Below are 20902 nucleotides of genomic sequence, written 5' to 3' on the forward strand. Positions count from 1 at the left end.
GTGCAGCACTCCCTCAGTACTGCCCCTCCGACAGTGCGGCGCTCCCTCGGTACTTCCCCTCCGACAGTGCAGCACTCCCTCAGTACTGCCCCTCCGACAGTGCAGCGCTCTCTCAGTATTGCCCCTCCAACAGTGCGGCACTCCCTCAGTACTGCCCCTCTGACAGTGCAGCACTCCCTCAGCATTGCCCCTCCGATAGTGCAGCGCTCCCTCGGTACTGCCCCTCCGACAGTGCAGCGCTCCCTCGGTACTGCCCCTCCGACAGTGCAGCACTCCCTCAGTACTGCCCCTTCGACAGTGCAGCGCTCCCTCAGTACTGCCCCTCCGACATTGCTGCGCTCCTTCAGTACTGCCCTGCTGACAGTGCAGCGCTCCCTCAGTATTGCTCCTCCGACAGTGCAGCGCTCCCTCAGTATTGCCCCTCCGACAGTGCAGCGCTCCCTCAGTACTGACCCTCCGACAGTGCGGTGCTCCCTCAGTACTGCCCCTCCGACAGTGCAGCACTCCCTCAGTACTGCCCCTCCGACAATGCAGCGCTCCCTCAGTACTGCCCCTCCGACAGTGCAGCGCTCCCTCAGTACTGTCCCTCTGACAGTGCAGCGCTCCCTCAGTACTGCCCCTCTGACAGTGCGGCGCTCCCTCAGTACTGCCCCTCTGACAGTGCAGCACTCCCTCAGTACTGCCCCTCTGACAGTGCAGCACTCCCTCTGTACTGCCCCTCTGACAGTGCGGCACTCCCTCGGTACTGCACTAGACAGTCAGCCTAGATTGGTGTGCTTCTGTCTCTGGAGGGGAACTTGAACCCACAACCTCCTGACTCAAAGGCAAGAGAGAGAGTACTACCCACTGAGCCATGGCTGACACAGGCTCACATTGGTGGAGGTGTTTGTTTTTTAGGAGCATAATGCTTGAAAAATGGTCGCCCAAAGATGGAGTGGAGGGATCAGGGGACAAGGAATCATCTTGAGTCAGAGGCAACAGTCAGTGGATAGGAAATAACAACAGAAAATGCTGGAAAAACTCAGCAGGCCAGGCAACATCTGTGGAGAGAGAAATAGAGTCAACGTTTCGGGTCGAAACCCTTCGTCAGAACTGAGAGAAAAGGCAGGAAATGAAACAAAGGCCAGTTTGGGGGCTGGCAAATGGGGGAGGGGGTGAAAGAAGAGACATTAAGAGATATTCAAGGTGAGACGAGATGGTAATCGGACAGGTAAAGAGACAAACAATGGCTCTAGATGAAGTGTGAAATGCGCTGGCAGAGTGAGAGACATGATGTGGAGATGCCGGTGTTGGCCTGGGGTGGACAAATGTAGGAAGTCTCCGCAGCCTTCAACATGTCATCGACGACGACGAACACCTCGCTAAGGCCATCCCCACGCCTCCACTACTCGCCTTCAAATAGCCGCCTAACCTCAAACAGACCATCGTTCGCAGCAAATTACCCAGCTTTCAGGAGAACAGCGACCACGACACCACACAACCCTGCCACGGCAACCTCTGCAAGACATGCCAGATCATCAACACAGATACCATCATCACACGTGAGGACACCACCCACCAGGTACATGGTACATACTCATGTGACTCGGCCAACGTTGTCTACCTCATACGTTGCAGGAAAGGATGCCCCGGAGCATGGTACATCAGCGAGGCCATGCAGACACTGCGACAACGGATGAACGGACACCACACAACAATCGCCAGGCAGGAGTGTTCCCTCCCAGTCAGGGAACACTTCAGCAGTCAAGGACATTCAGCCTCCGATCTTCGGGTAAGCATTCTCCAAGGCGGCCTTCGAGACACACGACAACGCAAAATCGTCGAGCAGGAACTGATAGCCAAGTTCCGCACTCATGAGGACGGCCTCAACCGGGATCTTGGGTTCATGTCATGCTACATGTAACCCCACCTGACGTAGAGTCATCCAGACTCGAGTCGTCGTTGGCTTGTTCTCTCTGCACAGATGTGGCCGGACCTGCTGTGATTTCCAGCAAAGTTTTTTGGGTTTTTTTTGTTTTTCATACAGACCCCAGCATCTGCAACATTTGACCCCTTGTGACCCCACCTCATTGTTCTTTGATGTAATGTTTTCCTGACTGACCTGTTTGGACACCATTCATACCTTTGATTGCTGTGATTATCTCTCTGCCGAGGTGTGATAAAGGGCAGTTAGAAAGATTACCTTTAATCATCTGGCAGTTTTCTCTGACTATATATGCTGTGCCTGTATGCTTCTCTTCACTTCACCTGATGAAGGAGCAGCGCTCCGAAAGCTTGTGGTTTCAAATAAAGCTGTTGGACTATAACCTGGTGTAGAGTGAGAGACAGCTGCCATGTGGGAGAGAGAAAAAAAAGGTAAAGTCACAAACCAAAAGTGTGGATAAAAAATATAAAAATATAATAGGGGCCGAGGTTATGATCTGAAGTTGTTGAACTCGATATTGAGTCCGGAAGGCTGTAAAGTGCCCAATCGAAAGATGAGGTGCTGTTCCTCGAGCTTACGCTGAGCTTCCATGGAACAATGCAAGAGGCCGCGGAGCACGGTGAGGTCCGAGTGGGAGTGGAGTGGTGAATTAAAGTGACAGGCCACCGGAAGCTCGGGGTCACCCTTACGGACTGAACGGAGGTGTTCCGCAAAGCGGTCACCCAGTCTGCGTTTGGTCTCCCCAATGTAGAGGAGACCGCATCGTGAGCAGTGGATAGGCTTCTGAATGAAGACAAGTCATGTGGCAAGGGGAGAAAGTGGATCTGAGCTCCTGTGCTATTCAAGCCAGCGAAAGTGAGTGAGAACCTTCAGGGCTGGTGTGGGGAACATTAGCAATAAAAATAAAAATAAATGTATTTATTCCTGTGGCTGCCTGGCGGAGGCTAAATATGAACTTTCTGGTGAAAGTAATTGTTTTTTGATCTGATAGGTGGCCCTCAGAAATGCCTTGCGTTATCTGCCTGCGGACCTGCACAGCACCCTGGCCTCAGAATTCGCCAAGGAGCTCCGGGAGTTTGGTCACATCTACATGTACAGGTTCTGTCCACAGATTAACATGCGGTGAGTTGGTGAAATATCTCAGCACCTGTACCATGTCCCAAAAAATATTAATTTTTGCCATTCACTGCCCCCGCCACCACCACCATTGTTGGCCGTGCCTTCAGCTGCCTGGGCCCTCAGCTCTGGAATTCCCTCCCTAAACCTCTCCGCCTTTCCCTCCTAATTTAAGACGCTCCTTAAAACCGACCTCTTTGACCTGGCATTTGGTCACCTGTCCTAATATCTCCTTATGTGGCTCGGTGTAAAATTTTGTCTGATTTACGCTCCTGTGAAGCACCTTGGGACGTTTTATCCCCCCATTCTACATCTCAGCTACATTCTGCCCCTCGGTGACACCATCCGAAAACACAGCCTCAGTTTCCACATGTACGCTGACGACCCCCAGCTCTACCTCACCACCACTTCTCTCGACCCCTCCACTGTCTCTAAATTGTCAGACTGCTTGTCCGACATCCAGTACTGGATGAGCAGAAATTGCCTCCAATTAAATATTGGGAAGGTTGAAGCCATTGTCTTCGGTCCCTGCCACAAACTCAGTTCCCAAACCACCGACTCCATCCCTCTCCCGAGCCACCGACTCCATCCCTCTCCCGAGCCACCGACTCCATCCCTCTCCCTAGCCACCGACTCCATCCCTCTCCCGAGCCACCGACTCCATCCCTCTTCCGAGCCACCGACTCCATCCCTCTCCCGAGCCACCGACTCCATCCCTCTCCCTAGCCACCGACGCCATCCCTCTCCCGAGCCACCGACTCCATCCCTCTCCCGAGCCACCGACTCCATCCCTCTCCCGAGCCACCGACTCCATCCCTCTCCCGAGCCACCGACTCCATCCCTCTCCCGAGCCACCGACTCCATCCCTCTCCCTAGCCACCGACTCCATCCCTCTCCCTAGCCACCGACTCCATCCCTCTCCCTAGCCACCGACTCCATCCCTCTCCCTAGCCACCGACTCCATCCCTCTCCCCTACATCTATCTGAGGCTGAACCAGTCCGTTCGCAACCTCGGTGTCATATTTGACCCTGAGATGAGCTTCCGACCACATATCCACTCCATCACCAAGACCGACTACTTCCCTGCCTGTGTCACCTCCAGACTCGACTATTCCAACACACTCCTGGCCGACCTCCCATCTTCCACCCCCCGTAAACTTCAGCTCATCCGAAGCTCTGCTGCCCCGTGTCTTAACATAAGAACATAAGAACATAAGAAATAGGAGCAGGAGTAGGCCAATCGGCCCCTCGAGCCTGCTCCGCCATTCAATAAGATCATGGCTGATCTGATCCTAACCGCCAATCCACTATCACAGAACCATCTCCTGAATCTAACAGAATTAGACACACGAAATAGGAGCAGGATCAGGCTACACGGCCCCTGGGCCCGCTCCGCTACCCACAGGGCCATGACCGATCCGAACCTAGACTCATGTCCAAATTCCTGCCCGCTCCCCGTAACCCTTAATTCCCTTTACTTCTAGGAAACTGTCTATTTCTGTTTTAAATTTATGTAATGATGTAGCTTCTACAGCTTTTTGGGGCAGCATATTCCATGGACCTACCACCCTCTGAGTGAAGTAGTTCCTCCTCATCTCAGTTTTGAAAGAGCAGCCCCTTATTCTAAGACTATGCCCCCTAGTTCTAGTTTCACCCATCATCGGGAACATCCTCCCCGCATCCACCCGCTCCAACCCCTTCACAATCTTATATGTTTCAATAAGATCGCCTCTCATTCTTCTGAACTCCAATGAGTAGAGTCCCAATCTACTCAACCTCTCCTCATATGTCCATCCCCTCATCCCCGGGATTAACCGAGTGAACCTTCTTTGTACTGACTCGAGAGCAAGTATGCCTTTTCTTAAGTATGGACACCAAAACTGTATGCAGTATTCCAGGTGCGGTCTCACCAATACCTTGTACAACTGAAGCAATACCTCCCTATTTTTATATTCTATCCCCCTAGCAATGAAAGCCAACATTCCATTGGCCTTCTTAATCACTTGCTGCACCTGCATACTAACCTTTTGATTTTCGTGCACCAGGACCCCCAGATCCCTTTGTACTTCAGTACTTTCCAGTTTCTTGCCATTAAGATAATAACTTGCTCTACGATTTTTCCTGTCAAAGTGCATAACCTCACACTTTCCAGTATTGTATTCCATCTGCCAAATCCCTGCCCACTTACTTAGCCTGTCTATGTCCCCTTGCAGGTTTTTTATGTCCTCCTCACTCACTACTTTCCCTCCCATCTTAGTATCATCTGCAAACTTTGATATGTTACACTCGGTCCCCTCCTCCAAATCGTTAATATAGATTGTAAAGAGTTGGGGACCCAGCACTGACTCCTGTGGAACACCACTAGTTACTGATTGCCAGCCTGAGAATGAACCATTTATCCCAACTCTCTGCCTTCTGTTAGATAGCCAATCCTCTATCCATGCCAGAATATTACCCCCAATCCCGTGATTTTTTATCTTAAGCAATAATCTTTTGTGTGGCACCTTGTCAAATGCCTTTTGGAAGTCTAAATACACTACGTCCACTTGTTCCCCTTTATCCACCTCAAAGAACTCCAGCAAATTTGTCAAACATGACTTCCCCTTCATAAAACCATGCTGACTTTGTCCTATTAAATTATGATTATCCAAATGTCCTGTTACTGTCTCCTTAATAATGGACTCCAAAATTTTACCTACCACAGATGTTAGGCTAACCGGTCTATAGTTTCCAGCCTTCTGTCTACTGCCCTTTTTAAATAAGGGTGTTACATTAGCAGTTTTCCAGTCTGCCGGGACCTTTGCTGAGTCCAGGGAGTTTTGGAAAATTATTACTAATGCATCCACAATCCCTACCGCCACTTCCCTCAAGACCCTAGGATGTAAGCCATCAGGTCCAGGTGATTTATCCGCCTTGAGTCCCATTATTTTACCGAGTACCACTTCCTTAGTGATTTTGATTGTGTTTAGCTCCTCCCCCCCTATAGCCCCCTGTTTGTCCAGTGTTGGGATATTCTTAGTGTCCTCTACTGTAAAGACTGATACAAAATATTCATTCAGTGTTTTTGCCATCTCCATATTTCCCACCATTAATTTCCCGGTCTCATCCTCTAAGGGACCAACATTTACTTTAACCACCCTTTTCTTTTTATATAACTATAAAAACTCTTACTATCTGTTTTTATATTTTTTGCTAATTTACTTTCATAATCTACCTTCCCTTTCTTAATCAATCTTTTTGTTATTTTTTGCTGTCTTTTAAAGTTTTCCCAATCCTCTATCCTCCCACTAGATTTGGCTACCTTATATGTCCTTGTTTTTAGTCGAATACTATCCTTAATTTCTTTACTTAGCCACGGATGGCTGTCTTTTCTTTTACACCCTTTTCTTCTCAGTGGAATATATATTTTTTGGAAGTTGTATAATAACTCCTTAAATGTACACCACTGATCATGTATCGTCTTACCCTTTAATCTATTTTCCCAATCCACTCTACTCAATTCCGCTCTCATACCTTCATAGTCTCCTTTATTCAAGCTTAGCACGCTTGTTTGAGATCCAACCTTCTCACCCTCTAATTGAATATGGAATTCAACCATGTTATGGTCACTCATTCCAAGGGGATCCTTTACTAGGACATTTTTAATTAATCCTGTCTCGTTACACAGGACCAGATCTAAGGTTGCTTGCTCCCTGGTCGGTTCAGTTACATACTGCTCAAGAAACCCATCCCTAATACACTCAATGAACTCATCCTCAAGGCAGCCCTGCCCAATTTGATTTGTCCAATTAATATGATAGTTAAAATCCCCCATAATTATAGATGTTCCCTTATTACAAGCCTCAACTATTTCCTGATTGATACTCCGTCCAACAGAGTTGCAACTGTTCGGAGGCCTATAGACTACGCCCACTAGTGTTTTTTTCCCCTTATTATTCCTTATCTCCACCCAAACTGTTTCATTATCCTGATCTTTTGACCCAATATCATTTCTCTGTATTACAGTGATTCCTTCCTTTATTAACATAGCCACCCCACCTCCCCTTCCTTCCTGCCTGTCCTTCCTGATCGTTAAATAACCTGGTATGTTTAATTCCCAGGCATTGTCACCCTGCAGCCATGTTTCTGTAATGGCCACAAGATCATACCCATATGTAGTTATTTGTGCCATTAACTCGTCTATTTTGTTATGAATGCTACATGCATTCAGGTAAAGAACTTTCAAATATGTTTTGTGACACTTAGTTCCTGCTTTTGCCCTTTTTATTACTTTACCTTTTACTCCATACCTTCTGCCCCTTCCTGACACGCTCTGGTTTTTAATTTCCCCAGTGCTACCTAAGTCTATGACCTTCTCTGTTGTCATTTTTATTATTTGCTCTCTAGGAACCTCCCCCCCACTCGTTAGCTTAAAGCCCTCTCGACAGCCCTAGTTATATGATTCACCAGGACTCTAGTCACAGCACTGGCCAAGTGAAGCCCGTCCCAACGGAACAGCTCCCTCCTGCCCCAGTACTGGTGCCAGTGTCCCAGGAAGCAAAACCCATTTCTCCCATACCAGTCTTTGAGCCACGCATTTAACACTCTAATTTTATTTGTCCCAGCCAAATTCGCTCGTGGCTCAGGTAATAATCCAGAGATTATTACCCTGGAGGTTCTGTTTTTTAATTTGACCCCTAGCTGCTCATACTCCTTTAACAGAACTGTCTTCCTTGTCCTATCTACGTCGTTTGTACCAACATGGAGCATGACAACTGGATCCACCCCCTCCCACTGCAAGTTTCTTTCTAGCCCAGAGGAGATGTCCTTAACCCTGGCACCGGGTAGGCAACACAGCCTTCGGGACTCTCGCTCTCGGCTGCAGAGAACACTATCTATCCCCCTAATAATACTATCCCCTACCACTACAGCATTTCTATTAACTCCCCCCTCTTGAATGGCCCCCCGTTCCACGGTGCTGTGGCTAGGTTGCTCATCCTCCCTGCAGTCCCTGCTCCTGTCCCCACAGGGAGTAAGAACTTCGAACCTGTTGGACAAGAGCAAGGGTTGCAGCTTCTCCAACACTACCTCCTGGATCCCCGTACCTGCCTCACTTGTAGTCACACCGTCCTGTCCCTGACCATGGGCTACATCTGAATTAATTAACTTCATAGGTGTGACCACCTCCTGAAACACAGAGTCCAGATACTTCTCCCCCTCCCTGATGTGTCGCAGTGTCTGAAGCTCAGACTCCAGCTCGTCAACATGGAGCTGGAGTTCCTGTAGCAGCAGACACTTGTCACAGACGTAATCACCGTGAGCCTCAATGGGGTCCACCGGCTCCCACATCTCGCAACAGTAACACATCACCTGCTCCATTCTATGTAATTAATTAAATTTTTTATTGTTAGTTATGGACACCCTCTGCCCGATTTTAGATGCTAGTATCCCCTTTAATTAATTGGATTTAAATTAAATCAATCCCTCTAATTGCACCAGTTAAATGGTTTACCAACAGTCACTCTGCACCAGAAAGGCCTTATTAACTACAACCCACAGAGTTAAAGTTTGAAAAGAGCACCTAACACCCCACTTACCCTAACTCACACTTACCCAAACTCACAGCACTCTCTGCTGACTCGCACTCAGTGCTTGCTCGCACTAGCACTGGTCTTTTTATACTGTTTGTTTGTTTACAGCCAAATGAGTCACCCCTGCTGATTGGTTAGAAAACTGGTTTCCACTGCCTGCTCTGCCAATTTACTCCTACTGCAGTGTAACCTAGTTTTACTCTTCTTAAACCAACAGAATCCCAAATATTTAACTTTTCCCCCTTACTTAAACTGCTTAAGTAATCTTATTAAGAATGATTTAAAGAGAAAAAACAATTAAAGTACTCTCACACTTACCCAAGCTCTCAGCACTCTCTGCTGACCTCGCACTCGCACCCAGTCCCGTTCATTCATCACCCCCTGTGCTCACTGCCCCGTGTCCTAACTCACACTCAGTCCCGTTCACCCATCACCCCCTGTGCTCACTGCCCCGTGTCCTAACTCACACCCAGTCCCGTTCACCCATCACCCCCTGTGCTCACTGCCCCATGTCCTAACTCACACCCAGTCCCGTTCACCCCTCACCCCCTGTGCTCACTGCCCCATGTCCTAACTCACACCCAGTCTCGTTCACCCATCACCCCCTGTGCTCACTGCCCCGTATCCTAACTCACACCCAGTCCCGTTCACCCATCACCCACTGTGCTCACTGCCCCGTGTCCTAACTCACACCCAGTCCCGTTCACCCATCACCCCCTGTGCTCACTGCCCCATGTCCTAACTCACACCCAGTCTCGTTCACCCATCACCCCATGTGCTCACTGCCCTGTGTCCTAACTCACACCCAGTCCCGTTCACCCATCACCCCCTGTGCTCACTGCCCCGTGTCCTAACTCACACCCAGTCCCGTTCACCCATCACCCCCTGTGCTCACTGCCCCGTGTCCTAACTCACACCCAGTCCCGTTCACCCATCACCCCCTGTGCTCACTGCCCCGTGTCCTAACTCACACCCAGTCCCGTTCACCCATCACCCCCTGTGCTCACTGCCCCGTGTCCTAACTCACACCCAGTCCCGTTCACCCATCACCCCCTGTGCTCACTGCCCCGTGTCCTAACTCACACCCAGTCCTGTTCACCCATCACCCCCTGTGCTCACTGCCCCGTGTCCTAACTCACACCCAGTCCCGTTCACCCATCACCCCCTGTGCTCACTGCCTCGTGTCCTCACTCACACCCAGTCCCGTTCACCCACCACCCCCTGTGCTCACTGCCCTGTGTCCTAACTCACAGCCAGTCCCGTTCACCCATCACCCCCTTTGCTCACTGCCCCGTGTCTTAACTCACACCCAGTCCTGTTCACCCATCACCCCCTGTGCTCACTGCCCCGTGTCCTAACTCACACGCAGTCCCGTTCACCCATCACCCCCTGTGCTCACTGCCCTGTGTCCTAACTCACACCCAGTCCCGTTCACCCATCACCCCCTGTGCTCACTGTCCCGTGTCCTAACTCGCACCCAGTCCCGTTCACCCATCACCCCCTGTGCTCACTGCCCCGTGTCCTAACTCACACCCAGTCCCGTTCACCCATCACCCCCTGTGCTCACTGCCCCGTGTCCTAACTCACACCCAGTCCCGTTCACCCATCACCCCCTGTGCTCACTGCCCCGTGTCCTAACTCACACCCAGTCCTGTTCACCCATCACCCCCTGTGCTCACTGCCCCGTGTCCTAACTCACACCCAGTCCCGTTCACCCATCACCCCCTGTGCTCACTGCCTCGTGTCCTAACTCACACCCAGTCCCGTTCACCCATCACCCCCTGCGCTCACTGCCCTGTGTCCTAACTCACACCCAGTCCCGTTCACCCATCACCCCCTGTGCTCACTGCCCCGTGTCCTAACTCACACCCAGTCCCGTTCACCCATCACCCCCTGTGCTCACTGCCCCGTGTCCTAACTCACACCCAGTCCCGTTCACCCATCACCCCCTGTGCTCACTGCCCCGTGTCCTAACTCACACCCAGTCCCGTTCACCCATCACCCCCTGTGCTCACTGCCCCGTGTCCTAACTCACACCCAGTCCCGTTCACCCATCACCCCCTGTGCTCACTGCCCCGTGTCCTAACTCACACCCAGTCCCGTTCACCCATCACCCCCTGTGCTCACTGCCCCGTGTCCTAACTCACACGCAGTCCCGCTCACCCATCACCCCCCGTGCTCACTGCCCTGTGTCCTAACTCACACCCAGTCCCGTTCACCGATCACCCCCTGTGCTCACTGCCCCGTGTCCTAACTCGCACCCAGTCCCGTTCACCCATCACCCCCTGTGCTCACTGCCCCGTGTCCTAACTCGCACCCAGTCCCGTTCACCCATCACCCCCTGTGCTCACTGCCCCGTGTCCTAACTCACACCCAGTCCCGTTCACCCATCACCGCCTGTGCTCACTGCCCCGTGTCCTAACTCACACCCAGTCCCGTTCACCCATCACCCCCTGTGCTCACTGCCTCGTGTCCTCACTCACACCCAGTCCCGTTCACCCACCACCCCCTGTGCTCACTGCCCTGTGTCCTAACTCACAGCCAGTCCCGTTCACCCATCACCCCCTGTGCTCACTGCCCCGTGTCTTAACTCACACCCAGTCCTGTTCACCCATCACCCCCTGTGCTCACTGCCCCGTGTCCTAACTCACACGCAGTCCCGTTCACCCATCACCCCCTGTGCTCACTGCCCTGTGTCCTAACTCACACCCAGTCCCGTTCACCCATCACCCCCTGTGCTCACTGTCCCGTGTCCTAACTCGCACCCAGTCCCGTTCACCCATCACCCCCTGTGCTCACTGCCCCGTGTCCTAACTCACACCCAGTCCCGTTCACCCATCACCCCCTGTGCTCACTGCCCCGTGTCCTAACTCACACCCAGTCCCGTTCACCCATCACCCCCTGTGCTCACTGCCCCGTGTCCTAACTCACACCCAGTCCCGTTCACCCATCACCCCCTGTGCTCACTGCCCCGTGTCCTAACTCACACCCAGTCCCGTTCACCCATCACCCCCTGTGCTCACTGCCTCGTGTCCTAACTCAGACCCAGTCCCGTTCACCCATCACCCCCTGTGCTCACTGCCCTGTGTCCTAACTCACACCCAGTCCCGTTCACCCATCACCCCCTGTGCTCACTGCCCCGTGTCCTAACTCACACCCAGTCCCGTTCACCCATCACCCCCTGTGCTCACTGCCCCGTGTCCTAACTCACACCCAGTCCCGTTCACCCATCACCCCCTGTGCTCACTGCCCCGTGTCCTAACTCACACCCAGTCCCGTTCACCCATCACCCCCTGTGCTCACTGCCCCGTGTCCTAACTCACACCCAGTCCCGTTCACCCATCACCCCCTGTGCTCACTGCCCCGTGTCCTAACTCACACCCAGTCCCGTTCACCCATCACCCCCTGTGCTCACTGCCCCGTGTCCTAACTCACACGCCGTCCCGCTCACCCATCACCCCCCGTGCTCACTGCCCTGTGTCCTAACTCACACCCAGTCCCGTTCACCCATCACCCCCTGTGCTCACTGCCCCGTGTCCTAACTCACACCCAGTCCCGTTCACCCATCACCCCCTGTGCTCACTGCCCCGTGTCCTAACTCACGCCCAGTCCCGTTCACCCATCACCCCCTGTGCTCACTGCCCCGTGTCCTAACTCACACCCAGTCCCGTTCACCCATCACCCCCTGTGCTCACTGCCCCGTGTCCTAACTCACACCCAGTCCCGTTCACCCATCACCCCCTGTGCTCACTGCCCCGTGTCCTAACTCACACGCCATCCCGCTCACCCATCACCCCCCGTGCTCACTGCCCTGTGTCCTAACTCACACCCAGTCCCGTTCACCGATCACCCCCTGTGCTCACTGCCCCGTGTCCTAACTCGCACCCAGTCCCGTTCACCCATCACCCCCTGTGCTCACTGCCCCGTGTCCTAACTCGCACCCAGTCCCGTTCACCCATCACCCCCTGTGCTCACTGCCCCGTGTCCTAACTCACACCCAGTCCCGTTCACCCATCACCGCCTGTGCTCACTGCCCCGTGTCCTAACTCACACCCAGTCCCGTTCACCCATCACCCCCTGTGCTCACTGCCCCGTGTCCTAACTCACACCCAGTACCGTTCACCCATCACCCCCTGTGCTCACTGCCCCGTGTCCTAACTCACACCCAGTCCCGTTCACCCATCACCCCCTGTGCTCACTGCCCCGTGTCCTAACTCACACCCAGTCCCATTCACCCATCACCCCCTGTGCTCACTGACCTACCTTGGCTCCCGGTCCGGCAACGCCTCGATTTTAAAATTCTCATCCTGGTTTTCAAATCCCTCCATGGCCTCGCCCCTCCCTATCTCTGTAACCTCCTGCAGTTCCTCTAATTCTGGCTTCTTGACCATCCCTGATTTCCATCGCTCCACCATTGGCGGCCGTGCCTTCAGCTGCCTGGGCCCCGAGCTCTGGAATTCCCTCCCTAAACCTCTCCGCCTCTCTCTCCTCCTTTAAGACGCTCCTTAAAACCGACCTCTTTGAACAAGCTTTTGGTCACCTGTCCTAATATCTCCTTATGTCACTCGGTGTCAAATTTTGTCTGATTTACGCTCCTGCGAAGCGCCCTGGGACGTTTTACTACGTTAAAGGCACTGTATAAATGCAAGTTGTTGTTGTACACCAGCTCTGTGGTCTCTCTTCACGAGGTTGCCTACTGACTGCTCACTGGCTCTGAATTGGACGCAGTTGTGTGCTGTGGGCCCTTGCCCACGGGGTACTGGGTAGTGACAGCCCTTAGCTCAGCTTAGTTAGGATCCTTTCAGTCACCAGACAGACGAGAATCTCATCCCATTAGTCGGAGATGGATTTTGACCCTGGTTCCAGAGGTGAAAGGCCAGTGTCTAAATGGTTTTAATGTTTAAATGGGGTCATCTCTCTTAATGACTGAACATTTAAAGGCAATATTTCAGTTCGTGGGCCCTCTGACCAGAGAAAGCTGCGTGCTGTCACTGGGGGCGGGGTGAGGCTCTGCCATCAGCAGTGGAACTTTGAACCGTCCAAGGTGCAGGTGGGTAGAACAACACAACGTAATCACAGAATGATACAGCACAGGAGGAGGCTATTCGGCCCATCGTGCCTGTGCCGGCTCTTTGGTCGAGCTCTGCAATTAGTCCCACTCCCCCCTGCTCTTTCCCCGTAGCCCTGTAAATTTTCCCTTTCAAGTATTTATCCAATTTCCTTTTGAAAGTTACTATTGAATCTGCTTCCACCGCCCTTTCAGGCAGCGCATTCCAGATCACAACAACTCGCTGCGTAAAAACATTCTCCTCATCTCCCCTCCGGTTCTTTTGCTGATAATCTTCAATCTGTGTCCTCTGGTTACAGTTTCTCCCGATTTACTCCATCAAAACCCCTCATGATTTTGAACACCTCTATTAAATCTCCTCTTAACCTTCTCTGCCGTAGGGAGAACAACCCCAGCTTCTCCAGTCTCTCCACATGTGGTCTACCCACCCCCATTTATTGGCCAACCCAAATGAAGCAACTTCGGAGGAAGTTACAGGGTATAAATCCGTCTTGGCCAGTCATGTGCCAGCCCACAAATTCCCGGATTTATTGAATTCAGCATCACAACTTGCCCAGGTGGGGTTTGAACTTGTGACCCCTGGATTTATTGCACCAGTCCCAGAACCGTCACACTACTGTACCCAGCTCAGACACACTATATGGGCTTTCGAAATCTGTGATCCGGTGACTTTAGATATGGTGGATTAGGTGGGGAAGCGTATTTAGTTCAAAAAGTGTAAGTAGGTTAACTAGGGAGAAAAACCAGGTTCGACGTAATAACTTAAAAAAAATATTGCGGCTATTTTAGTTCAGTGTTAATATCCCAGTAATAAATCTTCTTGCTGATGTTGTGTATGTAACCTGTACCACCTTAAGAGACTACCTTAAGAGATGGACTACTTTCTCTTGGCTACTGTATATTGTAGTACCGGTGGTGACCACACCGGTATATAAACTCTGTGTAGTAATTTGCTAAGCAGTTCAGCCCTGACCTTCGATTAGTAAAGACCTGTTTTAGTTATTCTTGTTGTCTGTGTCCAGTGATTTATATTAAGCATATCTGGAACACTCAGACTCAACAGCTGATATTTGAGGTGATTTTAAAAAATTAATTCTCGAGATGTGGACGTCGCTGGCAAGGCCAGCATTTATTTCCCATCCCTAATTTCCCTTGAGAAGGTGGTGGTGAGCCGCCTTCTTGAACTGCTGCAGTCCGTGTGGTGAAGGTGCTCCCACAGTGCTGTCAGGGAGGGAGTTCCAGGATTTCGACCCAGCGACGATGAAGGAACGGCGATATACTTCCAAGTCAGGATGGTGTGTGACTTGGAGGTGGTGGTGTTCCCAGGCGCCTGCTGCCCTTGTCCTTCTAGGTGGAAGAGGTCGCGGGTTTGGGAGGTGCTGCCGAAGAAGCCTTGGCGAGTTGCTGCAGTGCATCTTGTAGATGGTACACACTGCAGCCACGGTACACCGGTGGTGGAGGGAGTGAATGGTACACACTGCAACCACGGTGTGCCGGTGGTGGAGGGAGTGAATGGTACACACTGCAGCCACGGTGCGCCGGTGGTGGAGGGAGTGAATGGTACACACTGCAGCCACGGTGCGCCGGTGGTGGAGGGAGTGAATGGTACACACTGCAACCACGGTGTGACTGAGCTGAAAACAAACAAAACCAGACGGCCCAGAGAGCCCGGAATATTCCTTGCTCTCGCGGGCAGAGTAAGGGTTCAGGTCCTGCAGGTGGTTTGTTCAGACACCGGGAACAGTTAGTGAGATATTTTATGATTGCTTCTTGCAGAGCTTACCCGATCAGCGAGTATCCTTGCAGAACGAAGGCAGCCGCAGCAATCATGCACATGATCATGAATAACCTGGATCCACGCGTAGCCCAGGTAAGCTCTCAACAGCCATCCCTTCAATGGACCGCCGTCTTTTGGATATCATGTGACAAAGCAGGTCCAAGATTCATGCGACCTCAGGGGGCTGCACGTGAAGTTTCAACCCAAGTTCCCTTTAATTTCCAGATATCTCACAGCAGTGGAACTTTGAACCGTCCAAGATGCAGGTGGGCCGAACAACACAATGTAATCATAGAATCATACAGCACAGAAGGAGGCCATTCGGCCCATCCTGCCTGTGCCGGCTCTTTGAAAGAGCTCTCCAATTAGTCCCACTCCCTGCTCTTTCCCCAGAGATCTGCAACTTTCACCGCCTCATCCCAAAGCACTTCACAGACAATGAAGTACTTTTTGAAGTGTAGTCACTGTTGTAATGTAGGAAATGCGGCAACCAATTTGCGCACAGCAAGCTCCCACAAACAGCAATGTGATAAATGACCAGTTAATCTGTTTTTTAGTGACGTTGATTGAGGGATAAATATTGGCCAGGACACCGGGGAGAACTCCCCTGCTCTTCTTCAAAATAGTGGGTGACATAAGGAAATCTACTGGGCACTTGGTCTGAGTATTAAACAAGTCTTTAATCAACTGTTTTACAACATGGAGATCTAGTTGTGTCCTTCACTAGTTCCTGTTAAAGAATGTCCTGAGCAAGCTGGGCCCGTGCCCGAGTATTTATGCTCTCCCTGGACAGCGCCACCAGCAGGCCACCCAGTATTATTACATAAGTCATTTCCACATGAATGAAAAGATTCATGTCAGTGGGCATGGGACCTTTTACGTCCACCTGAGAGGGCATCGGTTTAACATCTCAACTGAAAGATGGCACTTCCGACAGTGCAGCGCTCCCTCAGTACTGCCCCTCCGACAGTGCGGCGTTCCCTCAGTACTGCCCCTCCGACAGTGCAGCGCTCCCTCAGTACTGCCCCTCCGACAGTGCAGCGCTCCCTCAGTACTGCCCCTCCGACAGTGCAGCGCTCCCTCAGTACTGCCCCCCGGACAGTGCAGCGATCCCTCAGTACTGCCCCTCCGACAGTGCAGCGCTCCCTCAGTACTGCCCCTCCGACAGTGCGGCGCTCCCTCAGTACTGCCCCTCCGATAGTGCAGCGCTCCCTCAGTACTGCCCCTCCGACAGTGCAGCGCTCCCTCAGTACTGCCCCCCTGACAGTGCAGCGATCCCTCAGTACTCCCCCTCCGACAGTGCAGCGCTCCCTCAGTACTGCCCCTCCGACAGTGCAGCGCTCCCTCAGTACTGCCCCTCCGACAGTGCAGCGCTCCCTCAGTACTGCCCCTCCAACAGTGCAGCGCTCCCTCAGTACTGCCCCTCCGACAGTGCAGCGCTCCCTCAGTACTGCCCCCCTGACAGTGCAGCGATCCCTCAGTACTGCCCCTCTGACAGTGCAGCGCTCCCTCAGTACTGCCCCTCCGACAGTACAGCGCTCCCTCAGTACTGCCCCTCTGACAGTGCAGCGCTCCCTCAGTACTGCCCCCCTGACAGTGCAGCGATCCCTCAGTACTGCCCCTCTGACAGTGCAGTGCTCCCTCAGTACTGCCCCCCCGACAGTGCAGCGCTCCATCAGTACTGCATCTCCAACAGTGCAGTGCTCCCTCAGTACTGCCCCTCCGACAGTGCAGCGCTCCCTCAGTACTGCCCCTCCGACAGTGCAGCGCTCCCTCAGTACTGCCCCACCGACAGTGCGGCGCTCCCTCAGTACTGCCCCTCTGACAGTGCGGCGCTCCCTCAGTACTGCCCCTCCGACAGTGCAGCGCTCCCTCAGTACTGCCCCTCCAACAGTGCGGCGCTCCCTCAGTACTGCCCCTCTGACAGTGCGGCGCTCCCTCAGTACTGCCCCTCTGACAGTGCAGCACTCCCTCAGTACTGCCCCTCCGACAGTGCGGCGCTCCCTCAGTACTGCCCCTCCGACAGTGCAGCGCTCCCTCAGTACTGCCCCTATGACAGTGCGGCGCTCCCTCAGTACTGCCCCTCCGACAGTGCAGCGCTCCCTCAGTACTGCCCCTCCGACAGTGTGGCGCTCCCTCAGTACTGCCCCTATGACAGTGCGGCGCTCCCTCAGTACTGCCCCTCCGACAGTGCTGCGCTCCCTCAGCACTGGCACCAGGAGTGTGGGCCTGGATTTTGTGCCCATGTGTCTGGAGTTGGGTTTGAACCGATGACCTTGCCTGAAGTATTGCTCTCTCAGGTGGATGTACAAGATCACAGAACCCTTGGGTTAGGAGAACGGACAATCAGACAGGAAATGCGGGTGTGTCGATTTCAGAGCCAGAGTGTTTCTGGCTCCGCTGCTGATATGCACTATGGGGGCCTGTCCTGCAATACCTAGTGGCCAATCTTCATGTGTGAACAAAGGCTGGCTGTTTCACCATGGGAAGCATCACAGACAAGCCCAATCCTCTTCTCAGTTGTTGTCCAGTCACTCCAAGGGGTCACTGCGTCACGATCACGATCAGGGACCCTGACCGATTGTCCCCTCTCTCACTGAGGTCAAAGGTTGGGTCCAACTCCTACCCCTACTGAGATCAGCCGGCTCGTCACAGGCCAAGGTTCAATCCCCGGATTCCCATTCTCTGCCTGGTACATTCTGGAAGGCTTTGTCCCACGGGTTACTAGGAATTCTCGGTGACTTGTTTTAATATTTTTGTTTCAGTTTCCCCAGGAGCTTGTGACATACGGAGGGAATGGACAAGTCTTCAGTAACTGGGCCCAGGTAAATCAGCCAGTGGTCATCGGGAGTGTTCAATCACAGCCGGCAATTATACTGTCCATGTCATCCTGTGTCCTGTGTGTTGTCAGAATGATACCCGGACTCCGAGGGTTAAGTTACGAGGAGAGATTACACAAACTAGGGTCGTATTCCCTGGAATTTAGAAGGTTAAGGGGTGATCTGATCGAAGTTTTCATGATATTAAGGGGAACAGATAGGGGAGATAGAGAGAAACTATTTCCGCTGGTTGGGGATTCTAGGACTGGGGGCAGAGTCTAAAAATTAGAGCCAGACCTTTCAGGAGTGAAATTAGGAAACACTTCGACACACAGAGCTTGGTAGAAGTTTGGAACTCTCTTCCGCAAATGGCAATTGATGCTAGATCAATTGTTAATTTTATTTGCCATATGTAACCAGTACTAGTACAAGTACAATGGAATGCTTACTCCCCGTAGGGACACGTCAGCTATTCTTACAGCTAGATTAATTACTGATTTTAAATGAGAGATTGATAGCTTTCTGTTAACCAAAGGTATTAAGGGATATGGGCCAAAGGCGGGTTTATGGAGTTATGTCGCAGATCAGCCATGATCTCATTGAATGGCGGAGCAGGCTCGAGGGGCTGAATGGCCTCCTCCTGTTCCTGTGTTCCTGTCACCTGTGTATAGAACACTCCAGCCTGTGTGTTGTCTTGTCAAGAGATGTGATAGATAAGGGAGAGTCTATGGATGTTATTTATGTGGATTTCCAGAAGGCGTTCGATAAGGTTCCACATAAAAGACTATTAATAAAAATGGGAGCGCTTAGAATTGGAGGTAGCCGATTGACTGCCCTGTTCCTGGGACTAGGGACAGGGTCACTGGCAAGGCTTAGAAGCTAAGCAGAGCCAGGCCTGGTTAGTACCTGGAGGAGTGACCATCAGGGAAGACCAGGTGCAGAAGGTCACGGAAGGAGCCCCAAGGAGGGGCGGTTGGTGAGAAGGTCACGGAAGGACGAGTGGCTGGTGAGCAGGCCCGGGCGTTGGGCTGAAGATTGTCGGACAGGAGGAATGGTGGAAATAGAATGGTGGCGCGCACCGACACAGCGGCTTTGCTTCTCCCAGTCATGGGAGCTTGCAAGATCACATTTCGTTGTTCATGTACTTGTGCAATGACAATAAAGTTGAATTATTATTCTTATTGACGTTGGCAGGAATTGTTTGGGAGGTGGGAGAGAGAGAGTAGGGATAACGGGAATGTGCTCCGATTGGCAGGGTGTGACTTCGATCATGCTGGGGCCTCAGCATTTCGAATGAAGGCACGGCCGCCAATGGTGGGGCGACAAAAATCAGGGATGCTCAAGAGTCCAGTATTAGAGGAGCGCAGAGATCTCGGGGGGGTTTTGGGGCTGGAGGAGGTTACAGAGATAGGGAGGGGCGAGGTCCTGGACGGATTTCAAAACAAGGATGAGAATTTTAAAATCAAGGCGTTGCCGGACAGGGAGCCAATATAGGTCAGCGAGCACAGGGTGTGATGGGTGAACGGGACTGGGTGTGAGATAGGACACGGGGCAGTGAGCACAGGGGGTGATGGGTGAACGGGACTGGGTGTGAGTTAGGACACGGGGCAGTGAGCACAGGGAGTGATGGGTGAACGGGACTGGGTGTGAGTTAGGACCACGGGGCAGTGAGCACAGGGGGTGATGGGTGAACGGGACTGGGTGTGAGTTAGGACATGGGCAGCGAGCACAGTGGGTGATGGGTGGACGGGACAGGGTGTGAGTTAGGACACGGGGCAGTGAGCACAGGGGGTGGTGGGTGAACGGGACTGAGTGTGAGTTAGGACACAGGGCAGTGAGCACAGGGGGTGATGGGTGAACAGGACTGGGTGTGAGTTAGGACATGGGTCAGTGAGCACAGGGGGTGATGGGTGAACGGGACTTGGTGTGAGTTAGGACACGGGGCAGTGAGCACAGGGGGTGATGGGTGAACGGGACTGGGTGTGAGTTAGGACACGGGGCAGTGAGCACGGGGTGATGGGTGAAGGGGACTGGGTGTGAGTTAGGACACGGGGCAGTGAGCACAGGGGGCGATGGGTGAACGGGACTGGGTGTGAGTTAGGACACGGGGCAGTAAGCACAGGGGGTGATGGGTGAAGGGGACTGGGTGTGAGTTAGGACATGGGGCAGTGAGCACAGGGGGAGATGGGTGAACGGGACTGGGTGTGAGTTAGGACACGGGGCAGTGAGCACAGGGGTGATGGGTGAACGGGACTGGGTGAGTTAGGACGGGGCAGTGAGCACAGGGGGTGATGGGTGAACGGGACTGGGTGTGAGTTAGGACACGGGGCAGTGAGCACAGGGGGTGATGGGTGAATTGGACTGGGTGTGAGTTAGGACACAGGGCAGTGAGCACAGGGGGTGATGGGTGAACGGGACTGGGTGTGAGTTAGGACACGGGGCAGTGAGCACAGGGGGTGATGGGTGAACGGGACTGGGTGAGAGTTAGGACACGGGGCAGTGAGCACAGGGGGTGATGGGTGAACGGGACTGGGTGTGAGTTAGGACACGGGGCAGTGAGCACAGGGGGTGATGGGTGAACGGGACTGGGTGAGAGTTAGGACACGGGGCAGTGTGCACAGGGGGTGA

At 52.8% G+C, this 20902-nt stretch overlaps 1 protein-coding gene across 2 annotated transcripts in view; it reads left to right on the forward strand.

The window, feature by feature from the left end:
* The window catches only part of uroc1 (urocanate hydratase 1), a 183088-nt gene that overhangs the window by 18168 nt on the left and 144018 nt on the right, over window positions 1-20902 (forward strand). For both annotated transcript variants that reach the window (XM_086002151.1, XM_086002152.1), the window contains exons 2-4: window positions 2916-3046; window positions 15455-15548; window positions 18221-18280. In XM_086002151.1, coding sequence (XP_085858277.1) covers window positions 2916-3046; window positions 15455-15548; window positions 18221-18280 — 285 coding nt within the window. The remainder of the gene's footprint in view (window positions 1-2915; window positions 3047-15454; window positions 15549-18220; window positions 18281-20902) is intronic.

The sequence above is a fragment of the Somniosus microcephalus genome, chromosome 11 (assembly GCF_052327205.1).
Source record: "Somniosus microcephalus isolate GS21.2 chromosome 11, FLI_Smic_1.0, whole genome shotgun sequence".
Classification (NCBI taxonomy): Eukaryota; Metazoa; Chordata; class Chondrichthyes; order Squaliformes; family Somniosidae; genus Somniosus; species Somniosus microcephalus.